Source organism: Numida meleagris, chromosome Z (genome assembly GCF_002078875.1).
Source record: "Numida meleagris isolate 19003 breed g44 Domestic line chromosome Z, NumMel1.0, whole genome shotgun sequence".
Lineage (NCBI taxonomy): Eukaryota > Metazoa > Chordata > Aves > Galliformes > Numididae > Numida > Numida meleagris.
The window spans coordinates 11231769-11256099 of NC_034438.1; the positions used below are offsets into that span (position 1 = coordinate 11231769).

Here is a 24331-nt window from a genome sequence, read left to right on the forward strand (position 1 = left end):
TAACTCATTTCATAACAAAAGCCATGTAAAACCTAAGCTAATCATAGCCTAACAACGCATAGAACGCTATTTGCTAAATCATAGCCCCAGCAAGTCTTCAGAAACCTAGATGACATGGGGATTTGGGTGGGTTTTTAATCTCTTGATTACCTGAATTAGAAATACTTGAACAGAGTGGTCCTCTTGATCTGTTGCTGTGAAGCACAGGCTTTTATTGTTTGCTCTTTTTATCACCATTTGACCCCATAGTCTGGTGTTGAGAATCAGTCTCAAGCTGCCTTGATTTCGCATAACTAAAATAAGAAGGTTCATACATAAGTGATTGGAACTATCTTCCTTTTTATTAGCAGTTTCTCCCAGCACTTCTACACAACTAATATTTTCAAAATGCATTAGTTTCTTTAATACATCTGGCATGCAAAGAAAATAACCTACTGAAACTATAATGCGATACAGAAATGACAGCACAGGAAAAACAGCATTCCAGAAGTGACTTGAAACAGTGCTCCTGGAAAAGAAGAATCAGCAAAGAGCAAACTGTCAGACTGGTGACTAAGCTAGAGATACTTTCCAGTAAAAAGACACAGAACCTCACAACACTAGTATGCGTGTGTGCACAAACCAAGTGAAAAATGCCCAGGCAAGGAAGTGCCTCAGTCTGTAACAAAGCTAACTTTACCAGGTAAGGACAAAAAGATTCTCAGCAACTTGACTTAAATAAAATTAGCTACTCAGTTTTAAACGTTCTGAGAGAAATGATTCTAGTTAGCAACAGTACAAGTTACTTAGTGTTTTGTGTAAGCATTACTTTGTTATTTAATTCTTACTCAGCCTTGATTGCAACATTCCACGTTTATTGCTAGAAGTGTCATTGAGCCTCAGGGATCCCCTGCCTTTTTCAGTCCAAGTTAAAGAAAGTTTATTAAATAGGAAGAGCTTGCAGTTAATCTGAAAGAGAAATACATGATAGAAATTGTGATCCGGTGTTAACATTATTGGTTCTAAAACTTTATGCTTTTAAGCCTTCTGATCTGGCTTTTAATACATATGTATGCATGGATACAGGATAGATAAATAGATAAATCAACATTTTTACATAAGGCAAAGTGACTCCCTGATTTGTGCTAAACTTCGTGCTAGTCTTTGAAAAGATTCAACATGAATTCTAGTTTACCTTTTCAATTATTTCACCTTCATTAATTCTTCATCTGCAACATCAACTAACACAGGTTAATTTGTTTCAAGCGCTCTAATAGCATATTACCTCATTCACTGAAAAAATTACGTAGTTATTTACAAAGGTAATTACTAAATGACACTTTCCCCCCCCCAAAATGTTTCGTCATTAAAAAAAACGTTACTCAAATTACTTTTAATTTTAATGTTTCAGTTACCATTTGTATATGGATATAATGCGAAAAAGAAAATTTAAGCCTACAAAAAAAATTAGCAGAAGTGTATCTTAAAAGAAGTTAAAATTTAAAACGTACGGTGATGTTCTGACTGCTTCAGAAGGAAGTAAATTCTGATTTAGACATTCCTTTCAACAACAACTGCTCACCATCAGGGCTTTATGAAATACACACCTGTAATACATTGTGCTCTTCTTCTTCTCCAGTTATAACTTCAACTTTATCTAACAGAATTTTTTCCCCTGGCTTGGAAATATGGGCAACTGCTGACTCAGTCAGTGTTGCATTCCTCAAAAAAGCTGTTTCTGTAGGGAAAGAATGAAGGAAATCTTTCCTGTAGAGCAAGTATTTTTAGCATGTATGGTGGCCTGTGAATTCAGTACTCACTATGGCATCTGATATCATTTACTATTATTACGCTTTTGTCTAAAGCAGTAAATAGAAGAAAAAATGGCTGGAATACTGCAAAATCTCTCGATATTTATGATCATTCTGAATTGAATGGGGCTCTCTGATGATGCAGCGATCTGCCCCAAGGGACAAGCTGCAGAAATAAGCCCTAAACAATTAGAAATTGATTTTCCAGACAAAACTGGTTTCTAATAATGCTGCAGAGATTAACATATAATGAAAGGCGTATGTCCCAATTGATGTATGTTTTTATATATTTTCTATGTTTGTTTGTCTGTTTTTCTTTTGATTTGAAATAATGTAGCTGCAAAAGAAGAGGATCCTATACAACCATTAGTAGAGAAGGGTGCAAAGATGGCTAAAGATGGGGACTCATTTGGGATTCCCTTACAGCCAAGGTTTATGTGTCTTGCCTAGCAGAAAAGCTACCCAACAGAGTCGCAAATAACTCCTGAAATCTGTCTTTACAGAAGTTTTAGCCCTACAGTTAGGTTACAAATAATGAAAAGTACAAAATACCAACAGTAGATAGTTTAAAATGGTAGTTCAGAAATGCATTCTGAAAGTTATTCACTAAGCTCACTGCACTTTTTCAAATATCAAACATAGCTGTTTATCTTTTCCTGTGTAACTTAGATCATTCATTTTGGAGTCAGTCTAGCTTAGATCTTATATACCAAACTGCAGCTGCTTTCTGCAGCAGCACCCGTTTGTCATCCTGATCCATTACCTAGAGAGGTCTGCTGTGTACATGGGGGTCACATCAAGGCGGGAAGAGTGGTTGCCAGAAGAGAGCTGGAGGAAGAGGAGGGGAAGAGAAGTTGCCAGACCTTGTACATCCCACTGACTACTACCTGCTGTTGCTGTTTCACGTAGGCACCAGTGACACAGCTGTGAGCAGCATGAAGAATATCAAGAGGGACTACAAGGACCTGGGAGCAGCAGTGAAGGACTCAGGAGCACAGGTGGTCTTCTCATCAATTCTCCCAGTTAGGGGAATGGGAGGGAAAGGGCTGATAGTATTAAGAAAATAAATACATGGTTAAGGGAGAGGTGTCATGAGCAAGGCCTTGGCTTCTTATGCCATGGAACTAACCTGGTCTTTTGGGGCTAGATGGGGTTCATCTTTCAGAGAAGGGGAGAAGTATCTTTGGCAACAAGCTTTCCAGTTTAGTCAGGAGGGCTTTAAACATGAGTCACTGGGGAGGGGATTCTCAATCCATCCCACTTCAAGGCTGATGATGGATGGATGTTGTGGGCCTGAAGCTGGATTGCAGGCCAGTATGACAGCACCTAAAGTGCAGGATAAGGGATCAGTTGATAAATTAGCCTCAGTGGAAGCCCAGTTCACGTGCCTGTACACTAATGCACAGAGCATGGGGAAAACAAGCAAGAAGAGTTACAGGCATGCATATGCCTACAGAGTTACGATGTCACTGGTATCACTAAGACATCGTTGGATGGTTCTCACAACTGGAATGTAGGAACCGATGGGTATAAGCTCTTTAGGAAAGACAGGCAGGGGAGAAAGGGAGGGTGTGTTGCCCTCTACATCAGTGACCAGTTGGAGTCCATGGAACTCCACCTGGGGATGGATGAGGAGCTGACAGAGAGCTTATGGGTTAGGGTTAAAGGGAAGGCAGGGGAAGCAGACGCTGTAGCGAGGGTCTGCTATAGGCTGCTGGACCAGAAAGACCAAGCGGATGAGGCCTTCTATAAGCAGATAGGATGTGCTTCACATTCAAAAAACATGGTTCTCATGGGGGACTTCACCCACTCTGATATCTGTTGGAAAAATGACACAGAACGGCTCCAGTAATCAAAGAGATTCCTGGAATGTGCTGATGATAACTTCCTCTTCCAAGTGGTACAGGAACCCACAAGAAAAGGTGCTATACTGGACCTTGTCCTCACCAACGAGGAGGGGCAGGTGAGTGGCATGAAGCTCATGGGCAGCCTTGGCTACAGTGACCATGAAATGGTGGAGTTAAAGATCCTTAGGGCATCAAAGAGGGTGCACAGAAAGCTTGCTACTCTAGGCTTTAGGAGAGCAGACTTTGACCTCTTCAAGGAACTGCTTGGCAGGGTGACATGCAATAAAGCCCAGGAGAGAAGAAGGGCCCAAGAAAGCTGGTCAGTATTCAAGGACCACCTCCTCCAAGCACAGAAGCAGTGCATCCCAGGGAAGAGGAAAGAGAACAAGAATGCCAGGAAGCCTCCCTGGACTTACTTTGGCGCAAAAAGAAAGAGTATATGGAGTGTAAGCACGAATGAGTTACCTTGGAGGACTACAAAGAAGCTGTTCGAGCAGCCAGGGATCAGGTTAGGAAAGCTAAAATCCAGATAGAATTAAATCTAGCCAATGACATAAAGGGGAAGAAGAAATTCTATAGGTGTATCCTTGATAAAAGGAAGGCCAGGGAAGATGTGGGCCCCCTCTGGAAGGAAACTGGAAATCTATTTACAAGGGATACGGAGAAAGCTGAGGTGCTCAATGACTTTTTTGCCTCAGTCTTCACCAGCAAAGGCTCTAGCCACACTGCCCAAGTTACAGAAAGCAAAGGTAAGAACTGGAAGAAAATCTGCCCTCTGTAAGTGAAGGCCAGGTTCAAAACCATCTAAAGAAACTGAAGGTGCACAAGTCCATGGTACCCAATGAGATCCATCCATGGGCTCTGAGGGAACTGGTGGATGAAGTTGTCAATCCACTATCAATCATATCTGAAAGGTCATGGCAGTCTGGTGAAGTTCCCACTGATTAGAAAAGGAAAAAAATTGAAAAAGGGAAAATATTGAAAACATAGCCGCCATTTTCAATGAAGGAAAAAAGAAGATCCAGGGAACTACAGGCCAGTCAGTCTCACCTCTGTGCCTGGCAAGATCGCAGAGCAGATCCTCCTGAAGGCCCTACTAAGGCACATGGAAAATAAAGATGAGGTGATTGGTGGTAAACAACATGGCTTCACCAAATACATATCACGCCTGACAAACTTGGTGGCCTTCTATGATGGAGTTACAGCATCAGTAGATAAAGGAAGAGCAACTGACACCACCTACCTGGACTTATGGAAAGCATTTGACACTGTCCTGAACAACATCCTGGTCACTAAATTGGAGAGAAATGGATTTGATGGATGGATCACTTACTGGATAAGAAATTGGCTGGATGGTCGCACTCAGAGGATTGTGGTCAATGGCTCAATGTCCAAGTGGAGACCGGTGGTGAGTGGTGTTTCTCAGGGATTGGTGCTGGGACTGATGCTAATTAACATCCTTATAGGCAACATGGACAGTGGGATTTACTGCACTCTCAGCAAATGTGCAGATGACACCAAGCTGAGTGGTGCAGTTGACATGCTAGAAGAAAGTGATGCTATCCACAGGGACCTGGACAGGCTTGAGAGGTGGGCCCATGCCAACCTCATGAAGTTCAACATGGCCAAGTGCAATGTCCTGCATCTAGGCTGGGACAACCTTGAGCATAGATACAGGTTGGACAGAGAATGGCTTGAGAGCAGCCCTAAGGAGAAGGATTTGGGGGTGTCAGTTTTGAGCAACCTGGTTTTGTGGGAGGTGTCTCTGCCTATAGCATGGGAATTTGATCTTAAATGTCCCTTCCAACCCAAACCATTCTATGATTGTATGATTCTAAACACAGACTACACATGCAAGTATACAGTAGTATACTGGTGACTGGACACGTCATTAACATTTGAAAAGTACTTAGCACCATTAATTTGACAACCTCAAATACACACTCAAACATGGAGTCTGAAAGCTAACCGTACTTTTTTGCTGAATAGGCTTACGTGTTACATGCAAAGATTCTATGTAAAGAGATTTCATTTCTCTTTTGTATGAATCAGCTTCATTGCATGACGTGGAATGCTTTTCAGGGCTCTAGAAAAAAAACAGGGAAAGTAAAATTTCCGATTTATATAAAGTGGCTATATTACTTCTTATCAAACAGAACACTGAATCCTTTAATGCACAGTAGGGAGAAGATTCAGAATTGTAATACATTACAAGGAAAAACAACATAGATTATACAATTCAATTCTCCAGTGGAAGTAATTTTATTGTCATAAAATCAGTACATGATCCTGCCAAGAATAATGGCTTCTTTGTAAGGATCGTGGACTAAGCTTTAAATCCACTGAAGGACTTACACATTTAAGTAACAGCTAATTTCCAGTTTCAGCACTTAAACCCCACAATAGCTCAAAACTCACAGACATCACACATTTAACTTCAGAGGAATTAAAATTTTCAGTCTTTCAGTTTTTCAGTTAAAGGTTCTTATGCATGCTTTAAGTAAATGCTTCTGACAATACTGTGACTCAACTCCTATCTTATATCTGAATTCTTGTTGGAAGCTGTAAACCAGCCCTTCAGATCTCAAACTTTTTCACTGGCAGATACGCATTTTTTTCACTGTACTCTTACTAGAAAGTGAATTTTAATTCCACTTTAAGTGGTATGGTCCTCAGCAGGATTTAATTCATTTAGCTATCTCACAGCATGCATAACACATCTTAACGTGGACAGTATCTACGATGAGTATTAAATATTCTACTCTGTCCAAGAATATTCAAACGAAATTCTTCCAGTTCTTAAAAGATAGATAGAAACTATTTGAGTGGTAAAGAATGCATTCTTTTCTCTGCTATTTTTGCTGTTATGCTTTACCGGGAATTTTTAAGCAACTGTTTTACAGGTCAAAAAATTAGCAAAATCAAAATACATACTGTTACAGGATTGTAATTAGAGTGTTTACGTAGGATGGAAAAACAGTGATGCCTACCCCTCCTACAGAAAATAGTTATTTTCTTTTCCACAGGCACTGGAAACTGTTTACTCACATCTTAAAAAGAACAGAAGGAGCTAAAAAGAATCAATCTCTGAAAAAACATATATTCTTAACTATGTTAATCTTGACAAAAAGTCTGCCAGCATTAACAGATCTTACCAAAACTCTCTCGACCATGTTTTCTCCAAACACAAAACCAGAATTGCTGCTGCTTAGAACACTTCTGTTTTCTAACAAGTGAATTCTGTGGGAACAAAATAAGGATGTGATTTAGAACTATTTAAAGAATATAAATTCTTTAAATAAAACAAATACAGTACTTGGTAAAGAATATAAATAAGTTCATACATTTACTCTTCCACACCTTACGTTATTAAAGATAAACAAAAAAATGACCTCTTAAGCAATCAGATAAATTCTGCAACAATTTAAAGGTTTCACAGAATGGTAGTACTCTAAAATTGTAGAATCAAAGAATGGTTTGAGTTAGAAGGGACCTTTAATGATCATCTAGTTCCAACCTTCCTGTCATTGGCAGGGACACCTTCCACTAGGCCACCATGCTCCATGCTGCATCCAACATGGCCAGGGATGGAGGAATCCGAAGTTTCTCTGGACAACCTATTCCAGTGTTTCACCACCCTCATCCTGAAGAATTTCTTCTTAATTTCTAATCTAAATCTGCCCTCCTTTAGATTATAATTGTTACTCCTTGACCTACTGCTATATACCCTGGGAAAGAGCCTATCATTCCTGTAGGAACCCTTTAAGTACTGGAAACCTGAAATAAGCTCTCCTTGGAGCCTTCTCTTCTACAGACTGAACAATCCAACTCTTTCAGGCTGACCTTACAGAAAAGGTGCTTCGGCCCTCTGATAATTTCTGCGTTCCTTCTCTGGACTCACTCCACGAAGTTCACGTACTTCTTGTGTTGGGTGTCTCAGAGCTGAATGCAGTGCTCCAAATGGGGCCTCACAAGAGTGGAGTAGAGGGAGAAAATCACCTTTGTTTACTTGTTGGTCATGAGTCTTTTAATGCAGCCCCAGATACAACTGGCTTTCTGGGCTGCAAGTGCACACTGCCAACTCATGATATATGATATGATACGATACTATACGATATGATAGCACACGGCTTATGAAAAAGTATAACTAAAACAGGAATGGAAGATTTTTACATTTTTTAATGGCCTGTTCTACAGTTAAATTTACCATGAGAAGTGAAGAAAAGTAAATACTTGCAGTCCTGCCATGTTGGTCAAATACAGTTTGGGGAAATAGATTTGAGAGAAAATTTCATGCTGTAGATAAATTACTTTACAACTAGGATCTGGAGTTCCTTGTGTGTGACTAGCTTTGGAAGAAGCTACAATAAAACACTTCTCTCCTCTTTTTTTCTTCTCAGTGACTCAGATTTTCCAGGTAAAAACATTAAATATTTTTTTGCACTGACACCCAATTAGCCTCTTGCCTCTCAGGAGGTTTTAAGGTGAATATTTTAATGTTTTAAGGAGGTGAATACTTTATTCAATAGTGATATAGTCACAATTCATAAAAAGAACATTACTTGCAGATCACATTCAAGAATATTCTAGTACAAGTGGAGTTGTGATTAACTGCGATTATTGCTAAATACATATATATTAATAGTAAGAGGATGGCTATGGAGAATCTCCATCTTTTACTGGATGCAGTGGGCAACATGACCACAGAGGATAGGGCTGAGGTTCTCAATGCCTTATTTACATCTATCTTTAAAAGTCAGTTATCCTGGGGGTACTCTATCCCCAACCTGAAAAAATGGGATGGGGAGCAAAATAAACTGCCCCTACTATTCGGGTGGAAACAATTAGAGATCTACTACTCTACCTGGACTGCCACAAGTCCATGGGGCCTGGTGGGGTCCACCCTCGGGTGTGCTGAGGGTGCTGGCAGAGGTGATAGCCAAGCCGCTTTCCACCATCTGTCAATGGTCCTGGTCAACCGGAGAGGTTCCAGAGGATTGGAGGCTTGTCTCCCATCTATAAGAAGTGTCATGAGGAGGATCTGGGAAACTACAGGCCTGTCCACCTGACCTTGATGCCAAGAAAGGTTATGGAGCAGATCATCCTGATTGAGAACACATGGCATGTGTGGGACAACCAGGGGATCAGACTCAGCTAGTATGGGTTCAAGGCAGGTCCTGCTTAACTAACCTGATCTCCTTCCATGATTGAATGACTTGCCTAGTGGATGAGGGAAAGGCTGTTGATGCAGTCTACCTCAACTTCAGCAAAGCCTTTGACACTGTCTCCCACAGTATTCTCCTGGAGAAACTGGCAGCCCATGGCTAGGACAGGTACACTCTTTGCTGGGTAAAGAACTGGCTGGAGGACCATACCCAGAGAGTGGTGGTGAATGGAGTTAAATCCAGCTGGTGACTGGTCACAAGTGGTGTTCCCTAGGGGTCGGTACTGGGGCCTGACCTTTTTAATTTCTTCATTGATGACCTGGACAAGGGGATTGAGTGTACCCTCAGTAAGTTTGCAGATGACACCAAGCTGGCAGGAAGTGTCAGTCTGCCTGAGGGTAGGAAGGCCCTCCAGAGGGATCTGGATAGGCTGGATGGCTGGGCTGAGGCCAATGGGATGAAATTCAACAAGACTAAGCTCCTGCACTTTGGCCACAACAACCCCAGGCAACACCACAGGCTTGGAACAGAGTGGCTGGAAGACAGCGTGGAAGAAATGGACCTGGAGGTGTTGGCTGACACTCAGCTGGATGTGGGCCAACAGTGTGCCCAGGTAGCCAAGAAGATCAATGGCATCCTGGCTTGTATAACAAGCAGTGTAGCCAGCAGAACCAGAGAAGTGATCATCCCCCTGTACTCAGCTCTCGTGAGGCCGCGCCTTGAGTACTGTGTTCAGTTTTGGGCACCTTACTACGATAAAGACATCAAGGCCCTGGAGGTTGTCCAGGAAAGGACAAAGCTGGTGAGGGTTCTGGAGCACAAGTCTTATGAAGAGAAGCTGAGAGAACTGGGATTGTTTTGTCTGGAGAAGGTTCAGAGGAGACCTCACTGTTCTCTACAGCTACCTGAAAGGAGGTTGTGTTGAGGGGGGTGGTCAGCCTCTTCACCTGCGTAACAGCAATAGGGCTAGAGGAAATGGCCCCAAGTTGCACCAGGGGAGGTTCAAGTTGGATATTAGGAAAAATTTCTTCTCCGAAAGAGTGGTCAGGTGCTGGAATGGAGTCACTGTCCCTAGAGATGTTCAAGAAATGTTTAGATGTGGTACTAAGGGATGTGGTTCAGTGTGGAAATATCGGTGGTAGGTGGAAGGTTGGACTAGATGATCTTGGAGGGCTTTTCCAATATTGGTAATTCTATGATTTTATGAACTGAGTTTACAACTAAGTTTCTGTGTTCACAACGGCAGCATGCTTGAAATCTCTTCAAGCAGGACAAAGGAATGCTTCAGTACAAACTGTCTCCATCTTGCACTTAAAAATATTCCTAAATTTACCCCATATTTGATGTGTTGCTAAGACGAAGAAAAAAACAAGAAATAAAAATCAGAAAATCAGACTTTTTTCAACCTTGAAATCTTTCGTACATGTTTTACATCGTTAAAGGGGAATCTGAAGTGTGTTTAAGCTAATGACTTTCTTTTCCATTAGTAAAGAAAATTCTCCACTAAATTTTACTGAATTGTTATCAATATCTATCCTAAGATTTCATCAGATATTTCCAGGTTGCTGTACTAGCAGCAACTGTCAGTAAGGACAGTATTCCAGAAGAGCTAAAAAACAGAAGCCAGAGCATTGTCTCAAACAGTGTGTTAAATGGATTTTGTTTGAGAAGTTTAAGAAAAAAAGTTATCAGTGGAGGATTTTTCTAGTTGCCATTAAATTGAAAGTACCAGCCTTAGAGACTCATTAAAACTTCAATATCCTCATGTTGCTGCAAGGCAAGAACAAAATGTGCCAGGGATGACATTGCCATGGAGATGCAAAACAGGCACTGAATTCAGGGACTTACAATGAACAAGGAAGAATAGAAGGAGAAACTTGGAAAGGACACTGGAAAGACAGAAGCAGATCTAGGTACTCAGTTGTTCCTTCTCAATGTCCAAAGAGTTGCCAGTTCTAGTGCTGGCCCTGACCCCCTGTAGGTTACCAAGCAAATCATTGTGCAAAACTGAATACATCATCAGAAGTCTGCATTTTCCCAGCACTGTGTTTGTCACTTAAGAAATGATTTCTCTTTTCAATCATATTTTTCTTAATTCTTTTAATAATTTTATGTTTTAAGTGTTCATCATTAATATTAATAACAATCATTTTAATAATTTTAATTTAATTACTGATTTCATAATCAGACTCAAGAAACTCAATGAATCGCTCTAAGCTACAGCCAGTTCAGGAAACTAAACTGTTGGAAATGAGACATGGGCAGCTGCAGCAACTATGGAGGACTAAGAAACCATTTTGCTTCATCTCTCTGAAGAACTATATCACATAGAGAAGAACAAGTGGAAGAAGAGTGACAGAAAAGGACATTCGCAGGCAGCAGGAATCCCTGGTATTGAGTCTCCTTGGTTTTTTTTTATTTTATTTTATTTTTTTTATGTACACAAATGTCAATATCGTCACCATGACTGATAATTAAAATCAAACTTACAACATTTTTAACTTAGTAATCTGCAGGCCTGGCTGCAATGGTTGCTATTTTTTAGCACGTATATGGAATTTAATAAAGTTGTTCGTTTGATTACCTGTCAAGTTGCCTGTGAGAAAAGAGCTATGCCAGAAAAAGGTTTTAAAGAAGCATTTTAAGGAAATAGGCACTTTATACAGATCAGAAGAATGACGCTAACACCCCCCCCGTAATGCTGGAAGAACAGAAAGCACCTGGTCGTTCTTAAATGAATATTCAGCTTGGCAATTAAGTCAACATTTTACCACAGTTCTGATACACAAAATTAACCAGGCACAGAATAGATAAAGCAGATTAGAAATCCCACTTAAAAATGAAAAGGAAAATAAACACTGTAAGAATTTTCAAGTCCTGTAGCTTGTCAGTACTGAAACACTGCAAAGCATTACCCTATTCATCTATTTCAGAAGAGAAAGCCACTCAGCTGTCTTTCCCCAGGCACTCTGCAGGTGTCAGAAGGTAAGCGGACTTGGAATATTGGTATCATTTGATCTGAAGGTGGTAGTGTCTTCCTCTAACTTTTCTAATATGTGCATTACCATCATCCTGAATCTCCTAAAAATCCAGCATGTTGCGTGGGTCCATCTTGTCCTCACAGCGTTTCATCACAGCATTAACTGTGATTGAAAAGTGGAGGCTGGCTCTTCCAAAATCACCATTGTGCATCTCTGCTTTAATAATGCTCTTCTTGTTGATAAAGATTAAGAATCTAAGTTGTCTGTGCAAATAAAATCCCTCATCTCCTCTCAAGTCTGGCATCCCAAGTTAGTGCGCAGGATCCTTTACCTATGGCCCACCATACTCTCTGCCCTCTTTGGGATGGAGAAAGGATGCAACATCAAAAATATATTGGCTGTGGCCTTAGCAATTTTGAAATGTTGTTCTCTCATCAGTAACTCGTCTCAGGTATATTCCTGATATACAGAGCTTCCAAGTAAAAAACTGTCATCCACCATAAACAAGCGTTATTAATACTCACAAAATAACCTGTCTGCACTAACCTGGTTAACCACAGAAAGACCAGTAGCATTTTCATGAGCCAGACTTCAGAGAGAGGTGAGTAAATCAAGAGCCCACTTCTACAGTGATATGATTTCTTTCTGTCATACAGGGAGGCAGTGGTCCCAGTCCAAAGGAGTCAGCTTCTTTGTGCAGAAATTCAGAAGTTCATCCTGGACGATCCATGTCTGCACAAAGATGCTACTCCACTGCAGTCATCACAGCTAGTCATTCACGCCACAGATTCTGGCATGTGTACAGATGCAGCACATCAGCTGCTTTATTCAGTGACGGTACTGCATGGTTTTATTCATGAGTTCTGAGTCTGATATGCTTACATATATTGGCAAATCATCTGTTTATGAAATGGGGCAGCTATGTACTTAGAACAGAGTTCTCCAAAGAGACACAAACATGACTGTAAACATTCAAAACCAAGACATATCTTGAACTGACAAAGCTGCATGAGATAGTGAACCAAAATAGTTTCTGGCTTGGGAGTTGCTAATGAGAAATGAACTGTTTCCTGGCAGGAGTCCATTCCTTATGGCATATGGAACTCATGTCAGCACCCACAAATCCTGGCACCACACACAAATACCAGTGAGTACAGTGTGGATTTGGACAGCATAGATTTAGACATGTAGAACAAAAGGGCAGGCCATAGGCTAAGTAACAAAACGGTGTACAAATACAATGATCAAACTTACCGTGCTGTTTTAGGGCTGGAAAGATTCATGGTAATAGATGACTTCACTGCTGTTTTAGAATAAGAGTTGTCTTCAGATAACTAGAAGAAAAATAACAAAACTGGATGAATTAATCAGTCCAAGCTTATTTTCTGCTATAAACATGTTTGCAAGAAATCCAGAGTCACTGAGGTTGATATATGTGGTAGCTGACAAAAGCTTCCTCCTGCTGTACACTAAGCTAGCACCCTTAATCAATGCACCAAAAAAATCCAGAAGATCCCCAAGCTTCATTTGCACACAGAACTCTGGTATCTGAAAATAGAGTCAGACTGCAAAGAAGACATGTTTTTTTAAAACAGCACTGGTTTAGCAGTTTCCACAGATTCCCCTCAAACTGATAGAGGAACTTCCTTGAAAATCATGCAGTGGAATATTTTACTGCTTTATAACAGCCCCGAGTTTTGTTTTGTTTTTCATTTGATCGAGCTCCAGAAATATATTTGTCAGTAAAATTACTTTTCTTTTTACCTGAAAATGTGCTTCTTTCTTAGTCACTAGAGACACTACAGGATTTTCAGGACAGGTCAGGGCTTGTGGGGGTTGTAAAATGGCAGGTCTAATAACATTCCGCAATTGACTTTCTGACAAGGATCCTTGCAAAATACAAAGACAAAATATTTAAACAGAGACCTTTTCTCCACATTTAGCTAATATCTATGTGTTTTGTCTCTTTAACTGAAAGCTTCAAAGTTTATTTAAAAAATTTCTATTGTTATTGTATCCTTAGTACATATTCCAAAAAATCTTAATTCCTCTAGAGCACACAACTCTGCAGGTGTCACTACACCTTGTTATCCTATCAGGATAAAAGAGTAATTCATTATATATATGTATTCATTATATATACCTTATATAATATGAATGAATTATATAGATATAATTTATATAATTCATTATATATTTATATAATTCATTATATAAATAATAAGAAATTCATTATATATATAATTCATTATATATATACATATACAATATATGTACATATATAAATAATATATGTATATATAAAAACTTATTATTTTATATATATATAAAAGAGTAATTCATTATATATATATGCATTATATATATAACATATATCATTATATATATATGATGAATTACTCTTTTATATATATTTATATATTTTATATATATATATAAAATGAATTTAAATAGAATATATTTAGAACGTAAATGTATGTTTGGACTTAAAAATATTATACATACACATATAGTATACATTCAGGTCCAAACAAATCAGAACTGCATTGTGTTAGACCTGACTTCCAGCATTTCATATTTAATCATGCACCTGCCAATGCAGATGCCAAGAAGGCACTTGACATCGTTCTTAAAGAGTTGAGTTTTATCCCCATTCAGTCATGTACTAGAAATGTGGAGTTTCACTATTCAAGATTACATTCATTCCATTCAGGAATTAAACAGTTAAAGCAGAACAGCAGACCAGTGCTCAGGGAATATCTACACCATCAAATAAATAAATCATAAACCTCATAAAGGCAATTAGCATATCACTCAGTTTACACCGCAGTTGTCAATTTTATCTTTTCTGTATCTGTTAATAATGTATTTGTGGAGCTACAGTGAATGTATACTGCAATGAGAATTACCTTCTTTTGTACTTTCGATGTCAATGTTTTGTTGAAGAAGAGCTGAGGTCACGAATATGTTCTTCTTCTTTACTATGAATAAGGAATTTAATCTTAACTAACAAATAATGATAAACTTTAAATGATAAATCAGTGTTTCTGTAAGTCCTCCCCACTTTGGTAGTATCTAAGCAATATCCTAACCTATCCATTTAAACAACTGTTACTGACTTAGGCACAGAAAGTACCATAGATTTTCTGGATCTGCTGGAAACAAAAGTCTTTTTCACACTAACAGTTGCTTTAATCTCTAAAAATATACAGCTTTGAAAACCAGGTGCTGCTAGTTATCAAAGCCATTGAAATGGCAACACTATCTGGTTCCATTTATTGATTTTTTAAGATGAGTAAATGAGCCCTGAGAACATGGGAAGAGATCAATGTACCCTGCCCTTCTTCTAAAAAGGCTTTTGTAACTTACTACAATGATGGCATTGCACTACTGATGTTTTCACTGTTTTTCTTTCTTCTGTCCAAATACCAGGCTAGCCCAATCCTGTCCATCTGTCCCTGTTCTGTAGGAACGTAGTTCTGTACACCTCTTTATTTTAGGTAATATCTGCTTTTCTACATAAATATCTATTGCTGTTTTCTTTTATTTATTTATTTTTTTTTTAATTACTAGGCTGGGAAGGAGGGAACCTAGAAAGAAAGGTAAAGGAAGATGATCATCTCCCTCTTTTCTGAGCAACTGTTACATCTGAAAGAATAAGAAACTCAAATTATTCTTTGAAGCAAAACAAGATTAATTTTAAAGTTAGACAATTTTATGTCACGTCTTAATTGACAGCAGAATAAACTATTTTCTGATATCTACTGCTTTCTGAATTAGACCGCTATGTTATCTTCAGTTCAGCAGTATAGACATATCTCTGAAAGCAAGTAGCACAGCCTAGCTCAGATGAACTGCTTACATCTAGTCTACTCTACAGTGGTTTTGTCTTGGAGATCATCAGTTCAAAACAAGCAGGGAATAAGGTATCAGTTAATACTGTGGACAACCAAGAGAACTAACTAAGCTTGCTTTTGCATCCTACTTTGTATTTTGATGCAGACATACTCTAAAATTTCTACCATATCTATGTGGGGTTTTTTTGTACATGATCTCAGGGTAATTTTTAGCGCAAACTCAACCTAGATTATCTTAAATCCTTTTCATTATGTTTAGGTTTGTTACAGAACTGGAGAAAAAAATATAGTTCACACATAGTAATACCTAAATACTGAAGCAACTTCCTGGTCCCATTCCTATGGGAAATAAATACTATAAAAAAAGAGACCAGTCCTACTACTTAGCAGCCTTTGGTAACTTGTGTGCACTTCTTCTGGATGCCATGGAAGAAACACACAGTCCTCAAAGGAACTTTGAGGTCACTTGTCAGTCAGATGGAAAGAGAAGTCCTTCTGAAAATTGCTTCACACTTTCAGGAATTGCCCAAGGAACAACATTCTTTTCCACAACCAGGGTATCTCATTCATGTCTAGCCCTCTTTTTCTACTGACTGTTTGAGTACATTAAGGAAACTTATGAAATATATACATTTTTAACTATATATGTAATATTATATAAATACAGAAAAATAACATATTTTCACTTCAAGAGTTATTTATTGAAAATGACCATGCGATTTTATATAATGTTGATGTTTTCATTTCTACAATGCAGAAACAATTCTTAGGAAAATTCCTTCTCTTCTTTAACAGATAAGAAAACAAAACTACAGTTATTGCAGCACGACAGGACTTAAATGGCATACCTGCGTTAGACTCTGAGCTGGACTTCTGGAAAGCGAAAGATGATGATCTTGCACGTTTTTTGGAAGAACAGATGAAATCTAGAGAAAAGCAAATAAAATTTTCTGCAGGGACCAACTGGTGGGAAATTTCAGCACAATGTTATGATATAGAATTAAAACCTGAACACAATATATTCTAGGAATGATTTACAGAACAGACTTAAGGCAGTATATAAAAGCAAAAGAGGGTCTTGAATCTCTTTCAGCATCTGGCAGGAAGCCCTAGGGAGTCTTCTACCAATTTCAGGGGACCTAAAATTAAGCCCTTGGAATCAGATCATGGCCCACAGGCTTGGAGGGCATTAAGAATGAGAAGTTGCTTTATACTATAGCTTCAACAAATAGAAAAGGGCAGTTAAGAGCTGATATTATAGCTGATGAATATACTTGGCCCCTTTTCAGGGCTCCTTGGAGCTTGACTTTCTGGTGAATGTGAGCAGTAAGATGCCAAGAATTCCTGAGGTTAAAACAGGGACATGCATATTAGGTCATAGTAGGTGGCTCAATATCCCATGTAATCATCAACAACTAACAGGCATTTGTCCCAATTTGAATAAATAAAGTTCCATACACACATTTCAGTTCCAAACTGTCTTTCCTAGTCAGACTCTATGAATAACTTGGTGTATTATTATACTGTTTCAGTGAGGTGGTTATTACCATTTTCAGCTTTACAAACTGGATCTTCAGCAGGTCGCTGAAAAAAAAAAATATATAAGTATGGAACGGTCAAGGAGAATAGAACAGCCATTTTCTAGAGCAGGACACAAATCATATCAATCCAACATATGCATATTAAAAGGAGTCTTGTTTCTACTTTTCCTTATTCTCTTTTATTCTCAGTTACTGCAAGCCTTAACCTGGGCTAAAATCTTTTATTACTGCTAGGATCATTGTGTATAGAAACTTCATTTCTAGTATTCTTTTTCCAATGATGCAAAACAAAGGTTTAAGTTTTTACCTTCAAAGGACGGTCCTTCTTTCCAAACACAAATGTTGGCTGGGCAAGTATTGATATCTCTGGAAAAGAGATATTTTTTAATAACAATCTCATAATAGAGATTTATCTTATCAACCATAGTTCTTAAAGCGCTGTGCTGTAATAAGCAAGACTCTTTCCTACAGATGAAAAAAGCAGTTAATGATGTACAGCAATGTCCATAATTAAAAATAAAAAGTCAGTCCCACAAATCCCAGGATGAGTTTAACCTAACTGAAGCCCACAGGATTAGGCTTTGGTATTTCTATACTTCTTTTAATTAAGAAGAAGAATGGCCTTTAGCCTTTATAAACAACGTGTCTGATTTTGTAGTGTAAGCAAACTTATAACTCACAGTGGATTTCCATCTGGATACCAGGTAAGTTTTAGGGGACTACATAATAATAATGATATATTGGTTTTTAAATCTCACCAAGTAGTAACTTCGGAAATCACATGTTCTCTTCCCCTCATGTCCTGTGCAAAGCTTGTGCTTACGCCCCTATGAAGTTAGAAAGCATACTGCCTTTGTTTTTGATGGATGTAAATTTGGACCACCTCTCCCATTACTGTAATATTGGAACTGTGTACAAAGAGCCTGACAGCTTCTGCTCCTGTTCAGAGTAACATTCACTTGCACCTACTTGTGCTGCATGAGTCTTTTCTTGTTCCCTTAGGAAGCATCTTTCCTCTCTTCCAAATTATTTTCTCAGATTTGTTTCTTATGATATCAGAGTATCTATTTTGAAATCAAAGAATAGAGATGGTCCTCAGGAGAGACATCCTGTTTATCTGACACATCAGCTATACCTGTGTCATTCCTAACAAGTGAATGCCTAATATCTAACATGTGCCTGAAACTTTGTCATAAAGGAGACTCTACAGCCTTCCCAGTCAATGTTCAGTTATATTCACTGGACATGGAAAATGATTCATGTCAGAACTGTCATCAGAAATTTTCCCTAACATCAAGTCTGACATTCTTCTCTCCTTCCTGCATTTAAGTATATTCTCAGTGGACTGGGAAACAATGCAGTCCTTTCTTCAAAGCACTCATAGGTGTCTAAAGACTTAAAAGTCTCACTTCATTTTTATTCGCTCCTAAACAAACAATTCTTTCACTCTGCCTTTAAAGGCATATGCTCAAAATATCATTTTAGTTGTTCTCCTCTGGACTCCAACACCAGATGCAAATTCAAACAACCAAGACAGTGCAAGAAACACAGCTGAAGTCTCACTGGTGCTGAGTAAAGTGGAAAAATTATTAATCACCTTATATGTGCCATTATTACTACTGTTTTCCCATCTGTTATGTAGCTCTCCCCCAATATCTCAGCAACATTATATTGTTGATTCACAATGCATGCATGAGGCACCAAAACCTGTGTATAAATTTCTGCACAGTGCTGCTTGCTCTATCTTTTTATTCAGAGGGAAAAAATGACTCTTTGATGTGATCAGCTCCTGAGGAATTGATGCTGGCAGTTACTTAACACATGGTTATCTTCTATACACTTACAAGAGTAAAATATTAAATATAGACTCTGTATTTATTTATTGCCAGGCATGGCCTCATCTCTGTGCCTGGGAAGATCCTCCTGAAGGCCCTACTAAGGCACATGGAAAATAAAGATGAGGTGTTAACCTCACGTTGGTGGTAAACAACATGGCTTCACCAAATACAAATCATGCCTGACAAAGCTGGTCGCCTTCTATGATGGAGATACAGCATCAGTAAGTAGGCAAAGGAAGAGCAACTGACATCACCTACCTGGACTTATGAAAAACATTTGACATTGTCCTGAACAACATCCTGGTCACTAAATTGGGGAAACATTGATTTGATGGATGGATCACTTACTGGATAAGAAATTGGCTGGATGGTCGCACTCAGAGGATTGTGGTCAATGGCTCAATGTCCAAGTGGAGACTGGTGACGAGTGGTGTTCCTCAGAGTTCGGTGCTGGGACCAGCGTTATTTAACATCTTTGTAGGTGACATGGACAGTGAGATTGAGTGCACCCTCAGCAAGTTTGCAGACAACACCAAGATGAGTGGCGCAGTTGAACATGAAAGGGAAGGGATGCCATCCAGAGGGACCCAGACAGGCTTGAGAAGTGGGCCCATGCCAACCTTATGAAGTTCAGCATGGTGAAGTGCAAGATCCTTCATCTGGGTTGGGACAATCCTAAGCACAGAGCCCAGGGTCCCATCCAACGTGGTCATGGAAACCTCCAGGGATGGAGTAACCACAGCCTCTCCGGGCAGCCCACCTCAGCACTTAACCACTCTCTCTGTAAAAATTTCCCCCTGACATCCTATCTAAACCTTCTCTCCTTGAGCTTAAAACCATTCCCCCTTGCCCTATCACTGTCTACCCTTGTAAAAAGTTGTACTCCTGTTTATAATCCCCTTTTAAATACTGGAAGGCTGCAATGAGGTCTTCTCACAGCCTTCTCTTCTCCAGGTTGAACAAGCCCAGCTCCCTCAGGCTGTCTATGTAGGGGAGGTGCTCCAGCCCTCTGATCATCTTTGTGGCCCTCCTCTGGACTCAGTCCAACAGCTCCACATCTTTCCTGTACTGGGGACCCCCAACACATAAACACACAAAGTCCTAGAGACCAGATGTTACTCTCATGCATAACTCTGTATTTCTTTAGTCTCACAGACCTAACCATGAACAAAACATCCTATCTTGATATCAATTATTTAAAGGATTAATAAAGCAATTGTTAAAACAAAAGAGTTAAAATAACTAAATAATTGTATTTTCAAATACTGGCAACAATTATGAAAAAAGTTAACACTGTTAAAACAAACGCTGCATGTCTGTAACCTGGGGCAAACAGCATGACTTTATTATTGAGACCCAGTGATCTGTAGGTACAGCAGTAACAGCTAATACTTCTGCTGTCACTGATACTAATTTTGCGATTATGTTCACGCAAATGACTGAATTTAGCAAACTTCATATGCTTTGCAATGAAGATTTGATTTGTCCTTAATAGGAAAAGCATAAAAAAAAAATCACATCGTTCAACTCCCAAAAAGATAACTATCACTGGAAGTTAAAGACAATTTCCATAATTCACTTGCAGCTGGTGGTCCATGGCATGAGATGGAGCAATTCCACTTCTATTCACTAGAGGGGAGTGGCTCACATAAACAATAGTATTTCATTGCGGGGGGGAGGGGGGAAACAACAACAACAAGAAAAGAACTTGTATTCCCATTGAATGAAGGAAAAACGCGAAAATTCAAGCATGAGTACAGAACCTTCATATTCTTCAAGGTCCTCTCAAAGCTAGTAATATTTTTAAAAGTACATTTGCTACTTCAAAGCATGGAATTAGCAAAGAGTGAACTGCTGTGAAAAATGAAGTACCTTTCTATCTCATTTTTTGCTGGAACTAAAAAGCTCTTTGCAGGAATTGGGAAAGTTCACTGCAATTTAAATGACCTGAAAATTCCAGTAACAGTTTAAAATGCAGAACTTACTGAAGAAAAATTCACAGCTGCTTGATTACCAACAGAAAAATGTGCAGCAAGAATGGTACCTCCTAAAGACATATATTTATATTTTGACACTGTAGTAAGTAGAAAAGATATTTCCCATCAACTGTTTTTGAGACAAAGGGAAAACTTTCTTGGCCTCAGTATATTTAATGAGAGGTTACTGATGTTGCTACGGTTACCATACTTAGGGTTCTGAACTGCATCTATGTAAACCAAGAAAATCTTTTTGTAATTCCAGAAAAGTATTCCACTTAGTTCATCAGTTAGATACTCAATCAGGCCATTCATAACAGAGTTTTAAATATATAATTGTATTAGCTATGTATATAACCTTTCCATCAATTTCCCACTGCATTTAACCTTCTCAGTTAGCTAAACACAAAATACCCACAGCTGATCCGCAGTGAGAAATCAGTGCAGAATTACTTGTGGATCCAACACACCACAGCATCAAGGAGTCATAGCAATCATCACAACAGAATCAACGAGTTACAGTGATTATGTCACCATGCTAATTTTAACACTGGCAAGCAACTTTGTGTTTTTCTTCTTGGTTTTCTGCCTTAAGGTTGTTGCTGCCAGGGCTGGCAGCTGTGTGCTGGGAGAAGGAGAAGCACTTTTGCAGCCTCCTCTCCTGGCAGTGGTCGGGGGCACCCAGCCAGGCAGGGTCCAGCCCTGTCTTGGGACAAGGCAGCAGCAGCCAAAGCTCCTTGCAGGCAGACATAGGGAGGGAAAACAACATGGGCTGAAGACACCCCTCCTTCTCATCACCAACAGGACGCAGTCAGACACAGGCTAGCTAGTGCCTGGTTAAGACTAGGCTGCTCCAGTCCTCAGTGGCTCAGTACTTCTGGATAAAAGGGGCTGTTGGAAAAGTTACCAGAAAAAACTGCCAAATGGGCTGCCTCTGGCTGCTGGGACTGGAATAAGCCACTAGCCTCAGCCAAGAGTCCAGACACAGGACCTGTCGGCCTGCCTATGAATGATCAGTGCACACTGGGCTCTCTTTTCCTCACTACAGCTCCCCTACAGTAGCTGAATTAGAAAGGTCTCGGGTTAATGTTTTCTGCATTTGAAGTTCAAAATACTTTCACGCCTGGAAGACACATTAGAAACGCCCAGTTCCCATGTTTAAGATTTTACCTGCAAGGCCTCCTGGCTCCAGCCTCTTGAGCCTTGCAGAAGCACTAGAAAATGTACTCTGACCTGAGCCCCTACACAGAAGGCACACAGCTCTCAGCACTGGTGCCTGCCCTGCACCCAGCGCTGTGGTCCCTGCCCTATGTCTCTGCTCAGTGCTGTGCCTTAGCACAGTACCCACAGGTGATTTGTAAATCACACTTGTCCGCAAACTCTGATGAAGACTGCATTTCTAAAGTTGGGTCTGCAAGAAAATGCAAGGATTCATTTTGGGAAAGATGAGTGCTGGCTGCTGTCTAAGTCTAGGAAGCACTAGTCAGTACGATATGTCAGAAATAGTGTTAAAACTGCTTTCACCAACTTTGCATGCATACCATGAGCCAGCATTGATCATGTGTAGGAGTCATTCAGCCTTTACTGTGATGTTTCACTCTTCACTTTTAATGCTTTCACTTTCGCCCTCATAAAGCTATAGAAACTTCACACACACAAAAAGCAGGGCACTGATGGCTTTGGCAATTTTAGTACTATTATTATTGCTCTTTCATCTTGCACAGAGAACAGAAAAATGATTCATGACCTTTGAGACCTAAAGACATCACGGAGAGAAGCCAAACCCAACTTTTTCAAATTTTCAGGCTAAGGAAAACCTGCAGTCCTATGTCAAAAGTAGCTGTCAGTGTTGTGGCTCTATTCCTCCCAGAGAAAAGAGGGGGAAAAAAAAAAAAAAAAAAAAAAAACATCTTCAAGAGGATAAAAACACATTTGTGCTCTCAATAGAAAGTTCTTATTTCTGGCTTTTAAAGAGTTAATTTGCCGCTTTTCAGATCCAAAAGGAAATAAATTCTGTTATATCTTCACCACCACCAAGCACACGTTTGCCAGAGTTTGAAAACATTGTAATTCATGTTCATACCAAATATTTTCACATTTTTGTGCCTGAGATTAGAAATCTACTATAAAAAATTACCAAAAAAAAAAAAAGACTTTATGTCACTCAGGATGGCTGAGTCTGGTAGTAATTAGAGCTCTTACAGGTGAGTTATATTTTTATTTTTCAATCTTAGCAATGTATACTTTTATATAGAGGAAGTACAGAAATTTATTTTCTCATTCAAACTTGTGTTCTGTTCAGATACATTTCATTGGCTAGTGCTCCTCTTCAGCTGATTACAGAACTGGGCAGCTATTTAAGGAACTGGGCTTTCTGTGATGTTGCTGGTAGGTATGGAACACCACCCAGATCTTCTAATTCCAGCACAGTGACTAGCCTACTTCAGGGCCTGGTCAGTTAGTTTTGAGAAATCTGTAATCAATTTTCCAGTAAATTAACCTAACATATTTCAAAGGATAAGTTGTCTTACTTTATATTCTGCTTTTCTGCTTTCCATTAGAAATAAGGCTTAACTGAAAGCCATATGATGAACAGTACTTTATACAGATTTTCCCACAAAACTGGCTTTTTCTTTCTTTCTTTCTTTTTTAAATGCTGTGTCAAGTGGGTGCCATTTGACCAGTTAGGCGGCAGAATTCTCAGGTCTGTACTGTTTCTTTCAATGGTTTCATATCAAGAATTTCTTTAAATTCCTGATGTCAAACCACTAGACATTACCTGAGCTTTTACTATTCCCAGAACCTTATATATTATTTTCATATCTCTTTACAAATAATCAATCCTGCAGGTATTTCAGGTTAGCTTATCTACAAAACTGAATTTGTCAAATCCAAAGCCTGAAAAAAACAGTAGTTCATGACTGCCAACAAAGTTTTCGTCATTAGTGTTACACCTAACTCCAAAAAAAAAAAAAAAATCCATTTTCTCCTAATACTTTAAGCGAAAATAACAATGTGTACCTCTTTGGGTTTTGTAGCAATTCCTTTTGGACTTCACAGGAAAACTTTCTTTCTAAAACAGAAACTACAATCTACTTTATCCAGTCAAAAAAAAAAAAAAAAAAAAAAAGAAAGGAAAGGAAAGAAATTCTTAATCAAAAGTCATTTTCTCAAATTATCTCTGAGTAATGTCACTTCCAGTATCTGATGGACAAAATCTTTAATTTTGTCCAGCTTTTGCTCACAACTTACTAAGTGTTATGCAGCACACAAAAACCACTATATTCAAATGTGTAATCAGATTAGCATGTTAACATGCTGGGAGATAAGGGTACA

At 39.1% G+C, this 24331-nt stretch overlaps 1 protein-coding gene across 4 annotated transcripts in view; it reads right to left on the reverse strand.

Moving 5' to 3' along the window:
• The window catches only part of RANBP3L (RAN binding protein 3 like), a 39376-nt gene that overhangs the window by 10494 nt on the left and 4551 nt on the right, over nt 1-24331 (reverse strand). The window contains exons 3-13 of one of the 4 annotated variants that reach the window (XM_021380654.1): nt 17489-17547; nt 17188-17224; nt 16489-16566; nt 14693-14764; nt 13548-13672; nt 13038-13117; nt 6793-6877; nt 5633-5723; nt 1587-1717; nt 828-948; nt 151-293 (exon numbers count right to left, since the gene is read on the reverse strand). In XM_021380654.1, the coding sequence (XP_021236329.1) occupies nt 151-293; nt 828-948; nt 1587-1717; nt 5633-5723; nt 6793-6877; nt 13038-13117; nt 13548-13672; nt 14693-14764; nt 16489-16566; nt 17188-17224; nt 17489-17547 (1022 nt within the window). Of the gene's footprint in view, nt 1-150; nt 294-827; nt 949-1586; nt 1718-5632; nt 5724-6792; nt 6878-13037; nt 13118-13547; nt 13673-14692; nt 14765-16488; nt 16567-17187; nt 17225-17488; nt 19898-24331 lie in introns of those variants that run through there. The other 3 variants (XM_021380655.1, XM_021380656.1, XM_021380657.1) reach the window with 3 other exon arrangements.